At 39.3% G+C, this 22,709-nt stretch overlaps 2 protein-coding genes across 5 annotated transcripts in view; one reads left to right on the top strand and one right to left on the bottom strand.

Annotated features, from left to right (window-relative positions):
• Positions 1 to 18,980, bottom strand: part of RNF214 (ring finger protein 214) — a 141,872-nt gene extending 122,892 nt beyond the window's left edge. The window contains exons 1-2 of the mRNA XM_053691399.1: positions 18,896 to 18,980; positions 2,617 to 2,700 (exon numbers count right to left, since the gene is read on the bottom strand). Coding sequence (XP_053547374.1) covers positions 2,617 to 2,681 — 65 coding nt within the window. The 5' untranslated portion in view covers positions 2,682 to 2,700; positions 18,896 to 18,980. The remainder of the gene's footprint in view (positions 1 to 2,616; positions 2,701 to 18,895) is intronic.
• Positions 18,981 to 19,044: 64 nt separating this feature from the next.
• PCSK7 (proprotein convertase subtilisin/kexin type 7) overlaps positions 19,045 to 22,709 on the top strand; it is a 258,498-nt gene continuing 254,833 nt past the window's right edge. The window contains exon 1 of one of the 4 annotated variants that reach the window (XM_053691395.1): positions 19,045 to 19,126. The gene's annotated coding sequence lies outside the window, so the exon portion shown is untranslated. Of the gene's footprint in view, positions 19,127 to 20,290; positions 20,346 to 22,709 lie in introns of those variants that run through there. The other 3 variants (XM_053691398.1, XM_053691397.1, XM_053691396.1) reach the window with 3 other exon arrangements.

The raw sequence follows: 22,709 nt of genomic DNA, 5'->3' as shown, positions 1-22,709 counted from the left end.
TCCATTGTGCCGGGGAAGAGATCACAAGTTACACGCTGAGGATTCAGGATCAATGAACAGCAGCGCTCAGGTTTGGTGTCTTTGTACACACATATATATATATATATATATATATATATATATATATATATATATATATATATATATATATATATATATATATATATATATATATATATATATATATATATATATATATATATATATATATATATATATATATATATATATATATAAAAACATGGAAGGGAACTGCACTCCAAGACCGGACCAGGTACACATCATGTGACTCAGCAACATCCAGCCCTGGGTGCTAAATAGCACTCCAAAAAAGCTGTGATGTCACCAGAGTCACAGGCAGTTAACCCCAGTCCGGAATGGGTGCAAGAAACAAGGGGGATTACAAACAAAAAGTAATACAACACATAGAAACACCCAGCACTCACCAGCTTGCTCACAGCTAAGATAAAATCACAACTGGAAAGGTTAGTTACCGCATCTGGCCAAATGGGAAAGCTCAGGCACCACGTGAAGGTCCTTTCCATTGCCTGAGTCCCTAACACAGCCACACCATCATGCGAGCTCACAAAGCCAAACAGACTGAGAACAAAGAAGGGGTGCACAGGTGGATGTAATCACCCAGAGAAAATACAAAACATGGAAGGGAACTGCACTCCAAGACCGGACCAGGTACCCATTTGGCCAGATGCGGTAACTAACCTTTCCAGTTGTGATTTTATCTTAGCTGTGAGCTAGCTGGTGAGTGCTGGGTGTTATATATATATATATATATATATATAATCCTCCCAGAAAGGATAAGCACATAATACGAATTAGTTCAGCAGCCAGGGTGCACTTTAACAACAAATGTACTGTCCCAGCAAAAAAGGCACTTACTGTTTCCATAAAAAATAACTTTTAATAAGTCTCCAAAAATAAAAATGACATAACGTTTCAGTGTTTAACAAACACCTTTGTCAAATGTCATACAGTCATTAATAACCCAGTTACCAAAAACTCACCTATCATACACTAATCCTACACATCCTTATATACAGAATTGTTTGTGTTCCAGCACACGATCCGATTGCAGCGCCGTGACATCATCACGTAACGTAACCACGTGCTGCGTCACTAACCAATCACGCACTAATATAATGTACATAGTATCAGATCCTGTTTGACATATAAATATTAATTCTCCACACCCTCCTGGTGGATACATAAGTAGATGCTTAAGATCTGACATATAGTTAGGATTATATTGTTTTTATTCTGTTTGTGTTCCTGGCTTGCGATCAGCCCCTCGTATTACACTACAAGTGTTTAGTAACATATGACAAACGATGCACATATGATCATTTGGTGCTAATAGTACCTAAACAGTGCTATAGTGCAGCTGGATATCGTTTGACAGCTTACACGCACTGCGACTGTGGCTACGGGTAGTAGCTTGATTGGTTAGTGAGGCAGCACGTGGTTACGTTACGTGATGACGTCACGACGCTGCAATTGGATCGTGTGCTGGAACACAAACAATTCTGTATATAAGGCTGTGTAGGATTAGTGTATGATAGGTGAGTTTTTGGTAACTGGGTTATTAATGACTGTATGACATTTGCCAAAGGTGTTTGTTAAACACCAAAACGTTATGTCGTTTTTATTTTTGGAGACTTATTAAAAGTTATTTTTTATGGAAACAGTGAGTGCCTTTTTTGCTGGGACAGTATATATATATATATATATATATATATATATATATATATATGTCAATATATCATTCAAATCTTACCATCTTCTAACCTGACCTATTGAAAGCAAATGCAGAATTCTGAAATGTTGCCATTGTGGAGTAAATAAACACAGGTCTCATCGGTTTATATTTCCAGCTGTATGCAGGAGAAGTTCGCTCAAAATTCCCAATACATAGATAAGTAATATATACTAAACTAGAGACAAAAGCAAGTTACATTTTAGTGAAAACATTTCAGTTTCATTTGTATTTGCTGCAAAATGAGAATTTATATCAGTGTCAGGTTAATTTCACTCTCCCCTGTAAGAGTCTGTAACCCATAGAGCCTTGCTACTTTCTATGGAAGGCATCTCCTATCTCTCTGGAACTTCCAGATGCTGCACTTTTTCTTACAGAAAGTGAAGTCATCACAATAATTTTTCTCCAAACTGGGGAATCTTTGATCATCAGGCCCATAGAAGTAATGAAGCTCTCTGGGTAACAAACTTTTTTTTTTATTTGCAAATTACATTTACAATTACAAAGGCAATGCAATTTGCAAAGAATACACAAATATACAAAGTATAATCCTAATTGGTTAGTTAGACAGAAACTGTCAAAGCATAATCAGAAGCATAGCACTTCTAGGGACCTCGCTGTGACAGCGGATTATTTTATATCATCCCATCTGAGCAGAGAGCTTTATATCATAAGGAATTATATCCAAATTAGAGGCACATCAGTTACTCACTATGTCCTCCGTGGGTGAGGGAAGATCTATTTCTGTTTCTCCCTAAATTACAAACAAACTGCAAATTTTCAGTCTGTTCACCAACACTTTAAAAAGAAACAGGAGTCAGAGCACACAATCCCACACCAAGTACCTGCACGCTGTGGAGAGACCCTCAGCCTCAGGTGATGAGTCGCGTTTAAGAACCTGTAGCTCCATCTTGATCCAGGAATAAAAACTGCACAAATAGAGAAACAGAGTGAGAGAGGGAAAAACATAATGAGAAGCAAAGATGAAAACTAGGGAAGGGTGGCAGCCGTATGAGGGTATAACGGTCACACACACTGCCCTCTACAGCCCTATGGGAGTATAGTGCTGACATACTGCACCTATAGCTGTATGAGGGCATAATGCCCCCTATAGCTGTATAGGAGTATACTGCTGACATACTGCTCCTATAGCTATATGAGGGTATAATACCGAAATATTGACCCTATAGCTGTATGAGGGTATAATACTGACATAACAAGCCTATAGCTGTATGAGGGTATAATACTGACATAATAACCCTATAGCTGTATGAGGGTAAAATACTGACATATTGCCCCCCTATAGCTGTATGAGGTTATAATACTGAGTTGACATATTGCCCCCTATAGCTGTGTGACGGTATAATACTGATATATTTTAACCTATAGCTGTATGAGGGTATAATACTGACATATTGCCCCCTATAACTGTAGGAGGGTATAATACTTACATATTGCCCCCTATAGTTGTATGGGGGTATAATACTGACATATTCTCCCATATAGCTGTATGAGGGTAAAATACTGACATATTGCCCCCTATAGCTGTAGGTGGGTATAATTTTTTTTTTTTTAACATCGTTTTTATTGTTTTATACACAGATACAATCACAGGAAACACCACGCAGGGTGTGTGATAAAAAAAGTAAAACAAAAGAAACTTGCAACCACGTCTCCTACAATTGTGGTTGTAGGCACAGAATACAGTATCTTTGACACAATAAAACAAGCAATGAGCATAACAAAAAAAATTAAAAAAAAAAGAAAGAGAAAAAAAATAAAATAATAAAAATAAACCAAAATAACCTGTGACTTAAAAATAAAATTTAGTTTTAACAGAGATACGTTAGACACAGGATCTCTATAATCCAATATCTGAGCTTTTTATTTCGTTTATAATCTGATCTAAAGAGAAACTGTGATATACTACATAAATATTCACAAAGCTGGTCGGATGAAGCCCCAACCGGCCAGAGCAGAGCCAGAGTTAGTTTAACAACAAACAAAACAAAACTAAACAAAACAGGACCAGGCAAGGTGTGGTACGACAAAAAAAAGAAGGAAAAAAAGAGAGAGAAGAAAAAAAAAAAAGAGAAGGAAAAAAAAAAAGGGAAACTTCCTCCTCCCAACCTTTCCTCTCATCACCGGTGCAGTACATAACCTCAATTAGGTAGTTCTCCTCTAAGACAAGCTTCCAGAACAGGAGCAGAGTTTCGAAACGGGAATATATACTGTTTCTGCATTCCTATAGGTAAACTTTGTAGGAAATTAATCCATTTATTAAGGAATCTTTTAATCTCCTGTTCTGAGTCAATCGATGTATCATATTGTTCAATAGTTAATTTTAAATGCATATTATTTATGAATTGCAAAAAACTTGGAGATCTCTTCGATTTCCAAGAAGCAAAAATAGTATTCCTGGCACATAAGATTGTAAAATTTATAAACGTTGTATTCAGATTAGGTATCGAGGGTATCCTTTCATATAACAAAATAATATCATCTAATTTAAGATGAAACTGATGCCTGAGTATTTTTGAGAGCCAAAATTATATTTTAGCCCAGAAGGATACAACCTTTGGGCAACTCCAAATACAATGGATCAAATTAGCCTTTGGGAAATTACATCTCCAGCAGGCATAACATTGATTTTTATTCCAAAGATTTAATGCGTGGGGCGTTATATACGTGCGATTAATCAATTTTAAATGCGACTCTCTCCAAGCTATTAACGGAGTAGCTTGCCAGGCCCTCAAAAAACTTTTACTTATTGCTTCAATGTCAATCCCTGGCATATCAGTTGACCATCTTTGTGCCAAACAAGTGAGATGCTTCTCTCCTTCTTTTTGTAATAACAACTTATACCAATAGGAAATGGAATGCACACCAGCACGGAAGAGGGCAATCCCTGTATGCAAACCCTCCCAGTTTATGCTATCAAAATTAATTTTCCTAGTGTTCAAGAAATGTCTAACTTGTAAATATCCAAAGAAATCTTTGTTGTCAATTTGAAAATTAATTTTAATACTTTCAAATGAATGAAGATTTCCGGTCTCCCGATTGATACATTGGTCAAAATAGACCAGGCCCCTAGCCTGCCAGATTTTAAAGATCTTATTGTTTATACCTTCTGTAAATTCAGGATTACCTATAATAGGTAAATATTTAGAATAACTGTGGTCAGTTTTTATAAGTTTACATATCTTATGCCATGCAATAATAGGGTTTTTGAAAGTACACATCCTTTTCATCAGAATAGGTAATTTGGATATATTTAAGTGGATGAGAGCTTTGAGCGAGAAAGGCAAGAAAAAGTCCTGTTCTAACTCCTTTATTTGAAAGTGTCCCACATCTGCTAGCCAATCTGGGATAATTTTTACTAGACAAGCCCAGTTATATTTTTGAAGACATGGTAGGAGGGTATAATACTGACATATTGCCCCCTATAGCTGTAGGAGGGTATAATACTGACATATTGCCCCCTATAGCTGTAGGAGGGTATAATACTGACATATTGCCCCCTATAGCTGTATGAGGGTATAATACTGACATATTCCCCCTACATGACATATTGCCCGCTATAGCTGTATGAGGGTATAATACTGACATGTTGCCCCCTATAGCTGTATGAGGGTATAATACTGACATATTGTCCCCTATAGCTGTATGAGGGTATAATACTGACATATTGCCCCTATAACTGTATGAGGGTATAATACTGACAAATTGCCCCCTATAGCTGTATGAGGGTATAATACTGACATATTGCCCCCTATAGCTGTATGAGGGTATAATACTGACATGTTGCCCCCTATAGCTGTATGAGGGTATAATACTGACAAATTGCCCCCTATAGCTGTATGAGGGTATAATACTGACATATTGCCCCTATAACTGTATGAGGGTATAATACTGACATATTGCCCCCTATAGCTGTATGAGGGTATAATACTGACATATTGCCCCTATAACTGTATGAGGGTATAATACTGACACTGACATATTGCCCCCTATAGCTGTATGAGGGTATAATACTGACATATTGCCCCTATAAATGTATGAGGGTATAATACTGACATATTGCCCCCTATAGCTGTATGAGGGTATAATACTGACATATTGCCCCTATAACTGTATGAGGGTATAATACTGACATGTTGCCCCCTATAGCTGTATGAGGGTATAATACTGACATATTGCCCCCTATAGCTGTATGAGGGTATAATACTGACATATTGCCCCTATAACTGTATGAGGGTATAATACTGACAAATTGCCCCCTATAGCTGTATGAGGGTATAATACTGACATATTGCCCCCTATAGCTGTATGAGAGTATAATACTGACATATTGCCCCTATAACTGTATGAGGGTTGTCAAGGTATTTGAAATATTATTAAATAATATATAGAGGTATATTTGTCTTTTTTTGATAGATCTGTGGATATAAACATGGTCTGTAGGACAAAGGATTAGATCTCCCCCACTCCAATTGCACAGGAGACATTCTTGGCTGAAAGGAGAACAGAGGATTATCTCTGGGAGATCTCACACACTCAATATGTTAAATTATGCAATTGTATAATTTAGCAAGGAACTAAAATATAACATAGTTTCAGGATACAGGCAAATATATGGAGACGAAATGTCTGAATTACCCTTTTGGAACTGATCAAAATCATGGAGAGACAGCTTTTATGCACATGGTGTTAATTTTTAAATACACATCTGCACTACTAGCTAAACAGGAAATATGCTGCATTAAGACTTTTACAACTACTCGTGGATTGACCCCATGTGGTGAGTATGAGACAAAAAGTCTGGCAACTGAAGTTACTGAAAAGTTAGAATGTTAGGATAATACAGTGAAGGCCCATGACTTACATTATGATTTCAAAGCAACTGTATATATTTTAATGGATATGAGATGTATATGTATATGTATATATATATATATATATATATATATATATATATGTATATATGTGTATATATGTATGTATGTGTATATGTATGTGTATGTTTTGAAAGCATGAATATCTTAGCCTCTGTGTGTTTAAGAACATGAATAGATGTTTATGGACCTGAAGAGAAGTGATTATTAACATTTATTTTTATTTCAGATCTACATAGACAGGATTCACTTGGAATACAGTACAATAATGAATTAAAAATAAGCTATTATTCACATATAAATGCCAGGATACCGATAACATTGTAATGCATTTTAAACTAATAATTAGCAGTATTAAATTACCTAAATAAAATAAAATGTTAATAATATAACATATTTGGTATCAGAATAATCAGAAAAAAAATAACCTAATATTAACCATCTGTAATTGGGGTTATATATGATTAATGCAGAGAGTGTGATCTGATTAAATAACCATTTTATGAAAGAAATTTTTTTTTTAACTTGCTTAAAAATGTTAGAGATGGTCTTGTTGTATTTGTTTGTTTGTACGTCTGCTGCCACCTGGTGTTATGTTGCGAGAACTACAGCCAGAAGGTTCTCTATGGTTGTTAAAAATGAAATTTCCAAGGGCCAATCCGATTTAGACTTCCCAGATAACCAATGGGAAGGTCAGCTCCCGCAGGGCCACCCACAATTTACCAGTGATGGGAAAACCAAATAAAAAGTGAATGCAATGGAGAGAAAGGGACAGATTTTCTGCTGAAGCTAAAACTTGTAACTGGTTCCCGCTGGGGTGAGATACCACTTTACTTGAGCAAAGCTAATCTACCCTTCTCATTGATTGCGATATACACTTATTGGTGATCTGAGGTAAAATAATTCCTACCAAGGAATATCGGATATCGACTGCTTTTTACTTTGGTAACGTATTCAAGGTTTTGTAAGATAAGTTATATGCATAGTTAATTTGTATTTAATAGATTTAAAGAAGCAGTGTGTTTTTCTCAAGTTAGCATTTCACAGCCTATATACATATATTGTTTAAATCTGCGTCTGAGTGACCAAGTAACTCATCTATGCAAGTTCTGATATTGTCAGTTAATTTTGTATTAGGATAAATTGCAGTTAAATAGCAGAATATATATATTATCCTATTGTTTTATAAACACTGTTTAGAATTGTATTGCTTAGATGTTAAAGGTTTTTAGTCCCATTGTGTTAAATAAATAAAAGGCTGAATTGTGAAGGTATATCTTTCTGGGTTTTGTAAGAAGGATAGCATATCTTAAGAGTTGGTTTTAACGCATATAAATTTTGTTTCATTTCCTTTTATTGCAAATATACTTCAATATGTTTATGGATATTAACTAAATAAAAGAATTCAGATATTTATATTAATTGTATGGTCTAGTAGGTGCATGGTTGATAAGGGTTTCTATTTCTTTGTATTGTGTTTATAACCCTGCCATAAACTTATATATATTATTTGGATAGCACTGCTAAGATTTTCATAAATATACTGACATAATAATTGGAGGCACTGCTGAGATTTTCATAAATATACTGACATAATAATTGGAGGCACTTTTTCTGAGATTTATTAATATTCCATCATAATTGATATAATATATTTGTAAGTAAATAGAAATTATTATAAAAGAGAAAAAAAAAAAAAAAAAAAAAATTCATATTTCGATATTAATATTTTAAAGATATAATTTTTTTTGAAAAGTTGAAATATTAATTTTCATATTTCGAGATTGACATTAATATCTTAAAATATTATTAAAGATTAATTTTGAAAAAGTAATAAAAATATTAATTTTTCATATTTCAAAATTAATCAAAAATATTGATTTTTCATATTTTCAAAGTTAATCAAAAATATTAATTTCTCATATTTTGGAATATTAATTTTTCATATTTCAAAATTAATAATATTTTTTTTTTGAAATATAAAAATTTTCCTTCTCTCTTTTTATTGGCAAAAATTGTATTAGCGTTTTAGTTTAACTAAGTACTAAACCAATATAATAATGTCTGTAGCCAGAAGTGACTCATTTAATTCTATACATAGCAATGAAATTGGTCCCATAACCATACCTATTACTAAAGGTCAGGTCCTTAAGAAAGATATCTTAAGTTACCTTAAAGGGAAGTTTAATATTGCGGGTGAATTAAATGATTTTATGGATATGCTTGAAACTAGGGCTAAAAATATTACCGTTAATAATAATATGTGGAATGAAGAGAATGAATTCTTCCAGGAATTATTAATGATTAATCAATGCGAAGCTCCCAAAAAGCGAGACGAACTAATACTAAAATCCTGGCCCCTTTTAATATGCATAATTGACGAAATGTCGTTTGTGTCACAGACAAACGATTGCAAATACAGGAGCTAGAAAATAGTATTCGTTCCTCGCGCAGACGCGAAGAGGGTTTAAAAATAGCCAAAAATAAAATGGATGAATTTGCCCAAAACTTAGCCACCTTAGATAAGCACAATATGGACTTAATCGCGCAGATACAAGATTTAAATAAACAGCTTGCGCAAAGCCAGAGAGAATTAAGCGATTTAAAAAGGTCATATCGCCATAATGAAAACCCCTATATTAGCAATGAGAATAATACAGATAATGCTAACTCCTTTAGCGAACGCGTCAGGGACGAGGTACGGAAATATATAGAACAACATAGACAAATGACCCCTAACGGGTCAGAAGTAGATTTCCCAAATAGACAATCCCCTCAGGATGTAAATCCAGAGGACAGCTGTAGCGCAGCTGATGCGGGGGAGGGAAACTCTAACAGAGAATCCCAAAATAAGTCTGATAAAGTCTATGATTGCCATAAAATAATCACTTTCGTACAACGCGCAGTACCTATATTCTCCAATAAGGGAACAAAATCTGTAATTGATCATTTACAGGCTTTTGAAAATGCGTTAGCTATAATGAATGTTACAAGTGAGAAATTGAAAATTGAATTTCTACCTTGGGTATTTGACAGTAAGCATCACAAATTCTTTGCCTCACTAAAGGATATGAATATTCATTCCTGGAATGGGGTAAAACGACAATGCAGAAAAGAATTCGGGCAATATCGCACTAAAACTGCCGCAAAGATAGCGGTATATGGTTTAAAGTGTCGTGCGAATCAGAGTCCAATCGAATTCCTTTCTGTATTGAAAAATGCGTACAGTATGGCTGAAGATAATCCCAAATTTGACGGCTCAGAATTTGTAAATTTATTTTTTGAAGCACTGCCTACACCCATCAAAATTAACTTAGCTAGAGATTTTGATGAGGATTGCTCATTGGAATGGCTGATCAAAGAGACTACGAAGTTATACTCTATTCAGCAGTCCAGTGAGCAGGGGGTTAAAAAGGAGTCAAAACCCAAAATTGTGGCAGAAACTAGGGTGTCACCTAGCCCCCTCAATTGGGAGTCTAACAAGAGGACTTATGCAGAGGTGGCCAGTCAAAACAGGCCATCTCCACAGAGGTTTAATTCTGCCCCTCCCCCTACACAGGTTGAGGCGCAGGGAGACTATAACCAAAGTGGGGGACATAATCAGGTGAATAATTACTCACAAAGAGAATACTCACCAAATAATTGGTATCCGCGCAAGGGTAGATACAATAAACGGCGAAGATATTCTCAGGGTAACCAGACACCCCAGGTATATAATGCTTCCCAAAATATTAATACTGAACAAGCTGAACCCCAGGGGCAACCACGCCAGAATAGAAATAGTGGCCCTGATTCTGAGGGAACCCAATGGTCCAGGAATCAGTACAATGGGGCACCAAGAGATAGGCCCAGGGGTAGAGGTAACTTGTACAATCAGGTAGATATGCTGTTTACCCAATTAAATCGGTTGAGCGAACAAATCGCTAATATGAGTCAAAAATCTACGGCTCAGCAACCGAACAATACTTTTTTAGGGGTACAGCCAGTGGTCAGCAGTGGACCACAGGCACAGTCATAAATACTGCAGTATCACCTGAAGGGGAGGGGAGAGATATACAAAATGTAGTAATAAATATCAATGATACTAATCATGTTATCTCCCCACAGACCGGAAACGGACAAATTAGCTGTGACAATGAGCGACATCAGCCGGAAAAAGTTAACAAATCTCTTCCTTTGCAGCTCTCTCTTAACCTTGTTTCCACAGATGCAGTACAAAAGAATCCAGCCGACCCTGTCATAGAGGAAACAGGTAGGTATGAAGCTTCTTCTGCATCGGAAAGCATGGCAAACTCAGGTAATACGTGGCGAAGCCCACAAATGTATGAGAATGCAAATTTTATGTGTGAAATGATAGAAACTGCAGGAAGATATTATGTACTAGTTGAGCTGCAAGATTCAGTCTCCAACCCTATCAGGGGATTAATTGACACTGGGTCACAGGCAACTATCTTATCCCACAGATACTACACACAGCTAAATGAGCTAACACCCCACAAACCTAAAATAAAAGAATTTGACGGTTCTCTGATAGGTGTTGGGGGTGATTCCCTAAAAGTCTACGGTATTGCCTGGTTAAAATTTAAATTGGGGAACAGGGTCATAAGACACCCTGTCATTATAGTGGATCTGCCAACTGATCGTTTAATTATTGGTAGTGATCTCCTGAAGCGATTAAGCACCATAATTGATTGCATAAATAATGTAATTTGGTCGCAAGTTAAACGGCCTATCAATTATGAAAAATCTGGTACATCTCGCACCCGACACAGCTGTCACGTGGTGGAAGAGAAACCAGATGCTGTGGAGATTCATTTCAGGAATAACTCTACACCTGAAATCACTATTCTACAAATAGATGATCAGACTCCTTTTAGTGGCTCTGATGGTAATACTTTTAAAATATCGCCTGGAAAGATAGCGAATATTTCCCTAGATAGCGATGTATTAACCATATCACTCCACAAGGGGGATCATAAAATCCCTAAGGGGGGAGGCCACACTCAATACCTCACAGGGATTGAGAGAGTTAAAGAGGATCTATTTATCCCTATACAAGTGCATGACCTTGGTAAAACCGAGTATGCTAAAATAAACTTAAAACAGGAAGCTAGCTATATAAGCGAAGGTTTATTAACGCAAATAGCTGAACCTAAAGTGATTAGATATCTTTCTCCCCAAGACCACAGTGTCAACGGCCTGGATGACAGGTCTGAAAGCTATAACATCACAGCTAAGTGCTTATTATCTATCTCTATTGGTAATAAGTCAGTGAAGCACCTGTTTTTAGTTTTAAATACTCCCCATAATCAAATATACATTGGCAATGATATCTTACATAGATATGCCATACAAATAGATTTGATTAATTCTTGCCTCTGGAGCAGGTTAAAGGGGGACCCTGAAGTATTTCAGGATGAAAATGCAGCCCTGAAATCAAACCAGCAATTGCCATATGCTGTGAATATGCAGGTATCTAGCGATGTTATAATTCCTGCTGGGGCTGATAAATTTCTTTTACCCTTACAGGTAAAGAGAGGTCAGAAATTAAAAACTTCTGAAACACTGATTTGCCTCTCCCATAGAATACAAAATCTGGGTGTCACAGTGACTTACACTCCTATGGTGAATATTGGAACTGTTCCAATACATATTATTGTGCATAACATGACCCCACAGGATATAACATTATCCAAGGGAACTACCATAGGATATGCACTGGAATCAAGTTATTACACTTTTGGATTCCAGAATAATGTAATTGGGCTAATACCTGAAGGATACCTAACTGAAGAACAATTAATAGAACAATCCTTTGCATCTATGCCAGAGGGTCTATTTAATGTTCAGTCTATTTATCCCTTCAGCTCAGAGGAAGGCATCTGTAAAATTGAAGAAGCCTCTCTAGTGTTTGATCAGCCAATCAAACAGCAAGATTACCCCAATAACCAGAATCATGGGAGCAATGTAAATTATAATCAAGGGGATCTCACCTCTAGACTGGAAGAAGCCTATGAAATAGGACAGCCTGAAATATTTCCAGGATTTCAGCAAATAGTCGAAGAGCAAATATCCTTAGCCAATGGCTGTTCTAGCGATGATGAACGCCAACAGCTGCGAGAACTCCTGATGGAGTACAAGGATATTTTCGCTAAGGATTCTTATGACTGTGGTACCACAGACTTGCACATTGCAAGAATACAAACAGATCCTAATGCGCCACCTGTATTTGTCAAACAATACAGACTTCCCTTAGCCTCATATGATTCTCTTGCAGAGATCATAAGGAATTTGGAAGAAAGAGGTATTATCAGACAGGTGCACAGCTCTTATAATAATCCTATTCTAGGTGTCCTTAAGCCCAATGGACAATGGCGTTTGTGTGCTGACTTAAGACAGCTAAACAAACGAGTATACATGTCTGGCTGGCCTGTACCATACATTGACCAGTGCCTAGCACAAATGCAAGGATCCAAAATATTCACTGCCATTGATTGTGCACAGGGATATTGGACCATAAAGGTACATGAAGAGGACCAATATAAGCTAGCATTCTCCTTCCAAAAGGTTCAGTATGCATTCCAGAGACTTCCATTTGGATACATAAATTCTGGACATGAATTTGCTGTATTCATGCATAAGGCTATGCCTGACGCACTGGAAAGGGGGACCTTATCTTATGTTGATGATGTTTTAATCAAAAGCACAGACTTTGAAAAACACATCACAGAACTTAAACACGTCCTCAGCCAACTTAAAAGGGCAGGTGTCAAATTATCCCTGCAAAAAGCTCAATGGTGCCGCACTCGTGTAAACTTCTTGGGACATGAAGTTACCTCTGACGGATTAAATCCCCAGAAGAAAAAGGTGGAAGCTATAGTGAATTCTAAAAACCCAACTAACTTAAAGGAATTGAGATCATTCCTGGGTATGACGAATTATTCTCGCAAATTCATTGATAATTATGCGGAATTAGCTAAACCACTACTACTTCTTCTAAAGAAGGATGTGAAATGGCACTGGAGTGAGTCTCAAGAGACAGCCATCAGAGAGCTGAAGAGAAAACTCACTCAAGCACCTTGCTTAGCGTACCCTGAAGGTGGTAAACCTTTCTTCTTAGAGACAGGTTATACAGATATAAGCATGAGTGCTGTGTTATACCAAAAGCATGATAATTTGAACAAAGCCATTGCTTATGCGAGCAAAAATCTATCCCCAGTAGAAATAAAATTTAGCGATTGCGAAAAAGCCCTCTTATCTACTGTATGGGCTCTACAAAATTTCCGCAGCTATATACAGGGCGAGAAAATTATTGTAGAAACGGCCCACCAGCCTTTGCTATATTTGCAAAGTGAGAGAATAAGAGATGGGAATCTGTCTAATAGCCGCATAACAGCGTGGACTCTTTCCTTACAAGGCTGGCCCCTAGAAATTCGCTACAAACAGAATAAAAAGAATCCAGTCGCACAAGGGCTTGCTGAGCTCCACGACTGTACTGCTAGAGATCCTGGGGAAGAATTATCAGAAGATGATTTTCTGGAGGAACAATTGCTTTCCCCATATAAAATATACAATGAGGACCATTGTCAAACATTACCTTGGGTGTATGTTGATGGTTGTTCTTACCATGCCACTATTGATAATGAGCGCAGATTAGTCGCTGGCATTGGTATAACGGGGGCAAATGGATTCCCAAATATATCTATAGGTTTCAACATTGGACCAAGATCCAGTCAAGTTGCTGAACTAACTGCTGTTTTCAAAACCATTGGAATGGCTATTGAACATGGTATTCATGAATTTGTGATCATAACTGACTCAAATTATGTGCGTGACAGTTTTGTTGAATACCTGCCAACTTGGAAAAGAAATGGCATGCAGAAAAGCAATCACAAACCAGTCAAGCATGGCAAATTGTTCTGCGAGATTGATAATCTGGTAGTATCCAATGATTTAACCATACACTGGAAAAAGACCAAGGGTCATTCCAGAATTCTAGGTCCTGATAAGGAAGGAAATGACCTTGCGGACTCATTAGCCAAACAAGGAGCCATAACTGGAGAACCCCTTAATATTGACCACTTAATGGGTGCAATTCAGGTAGAAGCCATTACCAGAAACCAGGCAAAACAACAGAGTGAGCCTAACTTGGTACAATGGAGTCAGGATTCTCCTAGTGAGGACCTGATCACTAGTCAAAAAGAAGACCCCATTGTAGGCATCTTCTATAAACACATAGAAGATCCTGAAAGCAACCCCATCTCAAAAGATGATTGTATTGGCAAAGAAGATCTGAGAATCTTAATAAAATCTAAATCACAATTCAAATTACAGGATGGTTTGTTAATTAGAACCTCCAAAACTGGCATCCAGCAGTGGGTAGTACCCACCAAGTTCCGAGGTCTAATGCTTCAACATGCCCACGATGCTCCCACATCTGGTCATCGGGGTGCCAAACTCACGTATGAAATATTGCGTGATTATGCTTTTTGGCCACACATGTTGAAAGATGTTCAAACCTACTGTCAAGGGTGTTTAATCTGTCCACAGTTCCAGCCCACTGCACCAACGCATAGAGCGCCATTGCAGAAAAGGGGGATGGTAATGCCATGGTCAGATATACAAATTGATTTTATTGGCCCAGTAACAAGATCATCAAGAGGTAACAAATACATGTTAACCGTGACATGCCTGTTCACTAAATGGGTAGAGTGCATTAGTGCACCTAACAATAGTGCTGAAACATGTGCAGCATTGCTCATCAACCATGTATTTTCCAGATTTGGTTTGCCCCAAAGAATCGAATCAGATCGGGGGACCCACTTCACTAGCGAAGGGATGACAAAAATGTGGAAAATACTAGGGGTTAAAAGAAAGCTCCATATTGCTTATAGAGCTGCCTCAAGTGGTGGTGTAGAGCGTTACAACCAGTCCATTGTTAAAATCCTCAAAAAGTTTGTGAGTGAAACAGGTAAAGACTGGGATGTAAAACTACCTCTAGTCTTAATGGCATTAAGAGCAACTCCAAGTAGTGCTACCAAAATGTCACCTTTTGAACTGATGACAGGTAGAAGAATGGTTCTACCTCAGCATCTACTGTACCGTACATCAGACCAAAATTTGATAAACGCTGCTAATACACATCAATATGTGGAGAACTTAAGAAAGCACCTGCAATATGCCTTTGCATTTGCTCAAAGGAATTTAGAAAGAGCCGCAACTGCCACTAAAACCTATTATGATCTCAAAACGTCTAAAAAGGAATATGAAATAAATGATAAAGTTTATCTTTATAACTTTGGAAGAGATCAGGTTAGGGAGAAGAAATTTCTTCCCTCATGGAAAGGTCCTTTCGTCATTACTGACAAAATATCTCCAGTGGCCTATAAAATACGGATCCCCAAAAATGAAAGTTTCATAGATAAATGGGTCCATATCAATCAATTGCGAGCGTGTCATCCCAGGTCCCAACTACAAGTCATAGAGGGAGAATGAAGTGTCATATCCCCAAATGAACTAAAGACATACTGTAGTTTAAAGATGCCTAACTGATAAACATGAAGGCTCGAAATTGACAGACTATCTACATAGAAGACTGTCCATGATGTGTACGGTCAACATCCTCACCAAATACCACTAACTTTGATCCAATTCAAATACATGTGTCCTACATGTTTTTGAATTGGAAAGGGGGATTTATGTCAAGGTATTTGAAATATTATTAAATAATATATAGAGGTATATTTGTCTTTTTTTGATAGATCTGTGGATATAAACATGGTCTGTAGGACAAAGGATTAGATCTCCCCCACTCCAATTGCACAGGAGACATTCTTGGCTGAAAGGAGAACAGAGGATTATCTCTGGGAGATCTCACACACTCAATATGTTAAATTATGCAATTGTATAATTTAGCAAGGAACTAAAATATAACATAGTTTCAGGATACAGGCAAATATATGGAGACGAAATGTCTGAATTACCCTTTTGGAACTGATCAAAATCATGGAGAGACAGCTTTTATGCACATGGTGTTAATTTTTAAATACACATCTGCACTACTAGCTAAACAGGAAATATGCTGCATTAAGACTTTTACAACTACTCGTGGATTGACCCCATGTGGTGAGTATGAGACAAAAAGTCTGGCAACTGAAGTTACTGAAAAGTTAGAATGTTAGGATAATACAGTGAAGGCCCATGACTTACATTATGATTTCAAAGCAACTGTATATATTTTAATGGATATGAGGTGTATATGTATATATATATATATATATATATATATATGTATATATGTGTATATATGTATGTATGTGTATATGTATGTGTATGTTTTGAAAGCATGAATATCTTAGCCTCTGTGTGTTTAAGAACATGAATAGATGTTTATGGACCTGAAGAGAAGTGATTATTAACATTTATTTTTATTTCAGATCTACATAGACAGGATTCACTTGGAATACAGTACAATACTGAATTAAAAATAAGCTATTATTCACATATAAATGCCAGGATACCGATAACATTGTAATGCATTTTAAACTAATAATTAGCAGTATTAAATTACCTAAATAAAATAAAATGTTAATAATATAACATATTTGGTATCAGAATAATCAGAAAAAAAATAACCTAATATTAACCATCTGTAATTGGGGTTATATATGATTAATGCAGAGAGTGTGATCTGATTAAATAACCATTTTATGAAAGAAATTTTTTTTTTAACTTGCTTAAAAATGTTAGAGATGGTCTTGTTGTATTTGTTTGTTTGTACGTCTGCTGCCACCTGGTGTTATGTTGCGAGAACTACAGCCAGAAGGTTCTCTATGGTTGTTAAAAATGAAATTTCCAAGGGCCAATCCGATTTAGACTTCCCAGATAACCAATGGGAAGGTCAGCTCCCGCAGGGCCACCCACAATTTACCAGTGATGGGAAAACCAAATAAAAAGTGAATGCAATGGAGAGAAAGGGACAGATTTTCTGCTGAAGCTAAAACTTGTAACTGGTTCCCGCTGGGGTGAGATACCACTTTACTTGAGCAAAGCTAATCTACCCTTCTCATTGATTGCGATATACACTTATTGGTGATCTGAGGTAAAATAATTCCTACCAAGGAATATCGGATATCGACTGCTTTTTACTTTGGTAACGTATTCAAGGTTTTGTAAGATAAGTTATATGCATAGTTAATTTGTATTTAATAGATTTAAAGAAGCAGTGTGTTTTTCTCAAGTTAGCATTTCACAGCCTATATACATATATTGTTTAAATCTGCGTCTGAGTGACCAAGTAACTCATCTATGCAAGTTCTGATATTGTCAGTTAATTTTGTATTAGGATAAATTGCAGTTAAATAGCAGAATATATATATTATCCTATTGTTTTATAAACACTGTTTAGAATTGTATTGCTTAGATGTTAAAGGTTTTTAGTCCCATTGTGTTAAATAAATAAAAGGCTGAATTGTGAAGGTATATCTTTCTGGGTTTTGTAAGAAGGATAGCATATCTTAAGAGTTGGTTTTAACGCATATAAATTTTGTTTCATTTCCTTTTATTGCAAATATACTTCAATATGTTTATGGATATTAACTAAATAAAAGAATTCAGATATTTATATTAATTGTATGGTCTAGTAGGTGCATGGTTGATAAGGGTTTCTATTTCTTTGTATTGTGTTTATAACCCTGCCATAAACTTATATATATTATTTGGATAGCACTGCTAAGATTTTCATAAATATACTGACAGGGTATAATACTGACATATTGCCCCCTATAGCTGTATGAGGGTATAATACTGACATATTGCCCCTATAACTGTATGAGGGTATAATACTGACATATTGCCCCCTATAGCTGTATGAGGGTATAATACTGACATATTGCCCCTATAGCTGTATGAGGGTATAATACTGACATATTGCCCCCTATAGCTGTATGAGGGTATAATACTGACATATTGCCCCCTATAGCTGTATGAGGGTATAATACTGACATATTGCCCCCTATAGCTGTATGAGGGTATAATACTGACATATTGCCCCTATAGCTGTATGAAGGTATAATACTGACATATTGCCCCTATAACTGTATGAGGGTATAATACTGACATATTGCCCCTATAACTGTATGAGGGTATAATACTGACATATTGCCCCCTATAGCTGTATGAGGGTATAATACTGACATTCCCTATAGCTGTATGAGTGATAGTAACTTACTGCACTTTTGGAACTGCTGGTCCCTCCAGTTGGCAACGTGAAGTTTCTGTTTATCTTCTCTCGCAGGTGTTCCTGTAGAATTACGTATTTCCGCTTCCGGGTTAATTATAGCCTAATGCGGGTCACTGCGTTCCAAGCACCGGAAGTGACGCATTGTTACGCTAGTGGGGCTGAACCCGGAAGCGAGTTGTGATAGTCTGCTGGAGAACCATAGGTACTTAACCGTATGCGGTACGCAGCTTACAGATTTTATTTTTTATACTGTGTCTCCTGTCAGGAGCAGTGCGTGTGTGATGTGTGCCCTGTCACCTGGCAGCAGTGTGTGTGATCTGTTCCCTGTCAGGAGCAGTGTGTGTGATGTGTTCCCTGGCTGGCAGCAGTGTGTGTGATGTGTGCTCTGTCCCCTGGCAGCAGCGTGTGTGTGTGATGCGTGTCCTGGCAGCGGCAGTGTGTGTGATGTGTGCCCTGTCCATTGGCAGCAGTGTGTGAAATGTGTGACATGTCCTCTGGCAGCAGCAGTGTGTTTGTGATGTGTGACCTGGCAGCAGCAGCAGTGTGTGTGTGATCTGTCCCCTGCCAGGAGCAGCGTGTTTGTGATGTGTGCCCTGTCCCCTGGCAGCAGCAGTGTGTGTGTGATGTGTGCCCTGTCCATTGGCATAGTGTGTGTAATGTGTGCCCTGTCCTCTGGCAGCAGCAGTGTGATGTGTGTCCTGGCAGCAGCAGTGTGTGTGTTATCTGTCCCCTGCCAGGAGCAGCGTGTGTGTGATGTGTGCCCTGTCCCCTGGCAGCAGCAGTGTGTGTGTGATGTGTGCCCTGGCAGCAGCAGTGTGTGTGTAATGTGTTCCCTGTCCTCTGGCAGCAGCAGTGTGTGTGTGATGTGTGCCCTGGTAGCAGCAGTGTGTGTGATGTGTGCCATGTCCATTGGCAGCAGTGTGTGAGATGTGTGACATGTCCTCTGGCAGCAGCAGTGTGTTTGTGATGTGTGCCCTGGCAGCAGCAGCAGTGTGTGTGTGATCTGTCCCCTGCCAGGAGCAGCGTGTTTGTGATGTGTGCCCTGTCCCCTGGCAGCAGCAGTGTGTGTGTGATGTGTGCCCTGTCCCCTGGCAGCAGCAGTGTGTGTGTGATGTGTGCCCTGTCCTCTGGCAGCAGCAGTGTGATCTGTCCCCTGGCAGCAGCAGTGTGTGTGTTATCTGTCCCCTGCCAGGAGCAGCGTGTGTGTGATGTGTGCCCTGTCCCCTGGCAGCAGCAGTGTGTGTGTGATGTGTGCCCTGGCAGCAGCAGTGTGTGTGTAATGTGTTCCCTGTCCTCTGGCAGCAGCAGTGTGTGTGTGATGTCTGCCCTGGTAGCAGCAGTGTGTGTGTAATGTGTTCCCTGTCCTCTGGCAGCAGCAGTGTGCCGGAAGCGAGTTGTGATAGTCTGCTGGAGAACCATAGGTACTTAACCGTATGCGGTACGCAGCTTACAGATTTTATTTTTTATACTGTGTCTCCTGTCAGGAGCAGTGCGTGTGTGATGTGTGCCCTGTCACCTGGCAGCAGTGTGTGTGATCTGTTCCCTGTCAGGAGCAGTGTGTGTGATGTGTTCCCTGGCTGGCAGCAGTGTGTGTGATGTGTGCTCTGTCCCCTGGCAGCAGTGTGTGTGTGATGCGTGTCCTGGCAGCGGCAGTGTGTGTGATGTGTGCCCTGTCCATTGGCAGCAGTGTGTGAAATGTGTGACATGTCCTCTGGCAGCAGCAGTGTGTTTGTGATGTGTGACCTGGCAGCAGCAGCAGTGTGTGTGTGATCTGTCCCCTGCCAGGAGCAGCGTGTTTGTGATGTGTGCCCTGTCCCCTGGCAGCAGCAGTGTGTGTGTGATGTGTGCCCTGTCCATTGGCATAGTGTGTGTAATGTGTGCCCTGTCCTCTGGCAGCAGCAGTGTGATGTGTGTCCTGGCAGCAGCAGTGTGTGTGTGATCTGTCCCCTGCCAGTAGCAGCGTGTGTGTGATGTGTGCCCTGTCCCCTGGCAGCAGCAGTGTGTGTGTGATGTGTGCCCTGGCAGCAGCAGTGTGTGTGTAATGTGTTCCCTGTCCTCTGGCAGCAGCAGTGTGTGTGTGATGTGTGCCCTGGTAGCAGCAGTGTGTGTGATGTGTGCCATGTCCATTGGCAGCAGTGTGTGAGATGTGTGACATGTCCTCTGGCAGCAGCAGTGTGTTTGTGATGTGTGCCCTGGCAGCAGCAGCAGTGTGTGTGTGATCTGTCCCCTGCCAGGAGCAGCGTGTTTGTGATGTGTGCCCTGTCCCCTGGCAGCAGCAGTGTGTGTGTGATGTGTGCCCTGTCCCCTGGCAGCAGCAGTGTGTGTGTGATGTGTGCCCTGTCCTCTGGCAGCAGCAGTGTGATCTGTCCCCTGCCAGGAGCAGCGTGTGTGTGATGTGTGCCCTGTCCCCTGGCAGCAGCAGTGTGTGTGTGATGTGTGCCCTGGCAGCAGCAGTGTGTGTGTAATGTGTTCCCTGTCCTCTGGCAGCAGCAGTGTGTGTGTGATGTCTGCCCTGGTAGCAGCAGTGTGTGTGTAATGTGTTCCCTGTCCTCTGGCAGCAGCAGTGTGTGTGTAATGTGTGCCCTGTCCCCTGGTAGCAGCAGTGTGTGTGTGATGTGTGCCCTGGTAGCAGCAGTGTGTGTGTGATGTGTGCCCTGTCCCCTGGCAGCAGTGTGTGATGTGTGCCCTGTCACCTGGCAGCAGCAGTGTGTGTGATGTGTACCCTTTCCCCTGGCGGCAGCAGTGTGTGTAATGTGTGCGCTGTCCATTGGCAGCAGTATAGGTAATGTATGCACTTTGCTATGGCTGTAGTGTGAGTAAGGTATGCCCTTTGCTATAGGCTGTAGTGTGAGTTAGGTATGCCCTTTGCTATAGGCTGTAGTGTGAGTTAGGTATGCCCTTTGCTATCGACTGTAGTCTGGATAAGGTATGTCCTTTGCTATGTGCTGTAGTGTGGGTAAGGTATGCCCTTTGCTATAGGCTGTAGTGTGAGTAAGGTATGCCCTTTGCTATCGACTGTAGTCTGGATAAGGTATGTCCTTTGCTATGTGCTGTAGTGTGGGTAAGGTTATGCCCTTTGCTTTAGGCTGTAGTGTGGGTAAGATATGCCCTTTGCTATGGACTGTAGTGTGGGTAAGGTATGCCTTTTGCTGTGGGCTGTAGTGTGGGTAAGGTATGCCCTTTGCTATAGGCTGTAGTGTGGGTAAGGTATTCCCTTTGCTGTGGGCTGTAGTGTGGGTAAGGTATGCCCTTTGTTATAGGCTGTAGTGTGGGTAAGGTATACCCTTTGCTATAGGCTGTAGTGTGGGTAAGGTATGCCTTTTGCTGTGGGCTGTAGTGTGGGTAAGGTATGCCCTTTGCTGTGGGCTTTAGTGTGGGTAAGGTATGCCCTTTGCTATGGGTTGTAGTGTGGGTAAGGTGTGCCCTTTGCTATGGGCTGTAGTGGGTAAGGTATGCCCTTTGCTATGGGCTGTAGTGGGTAAGGTATGCCCTTTGCTATAGGCTGTAGTGTGGGTAAGGTATGCCCTTTGCTATAGACTGTAGTATGAGTAAGGTATGCCCTTTGCTATAGGCTGTAGTATGAGTAAGGTATGCCCTTTGCTATAGGCTGTAGTGGGTAAGGTATGCCCTTTGCTATAGGCTGTAGTGTGGGTAAGGTATGCCCTTTGCTGTGGACTGTAGTGGGTAAGGTATGCCCTTTGCTATAGGCTGTAGTGTGGGTAAGGTATGCCCTTTGCTATAGACTGTAGTATGAGTAAGGTATGCCCTTTGCTATAGACTGTAGTATGAGTAAGGTATGCCC

Source organism: Bombina bombina, chromosome 8, assembly GCF_027579735.1.
Source record: "Bombina bombina isolate aBomBom1 chromosome 8, aBomBom1.pri, whole genome shotgun sequence".
Classification (NCBI taxonomy): Eukaryota; Metazoa; Chordata; class Amphibia; order Anura; family Bombinatoridae; genus Bombina; species Bombina bombina.
Note: the sequence above shows the minus strand (reverse complement) of the source record. Positions and strands in the feature narration are given on the sequence as shown.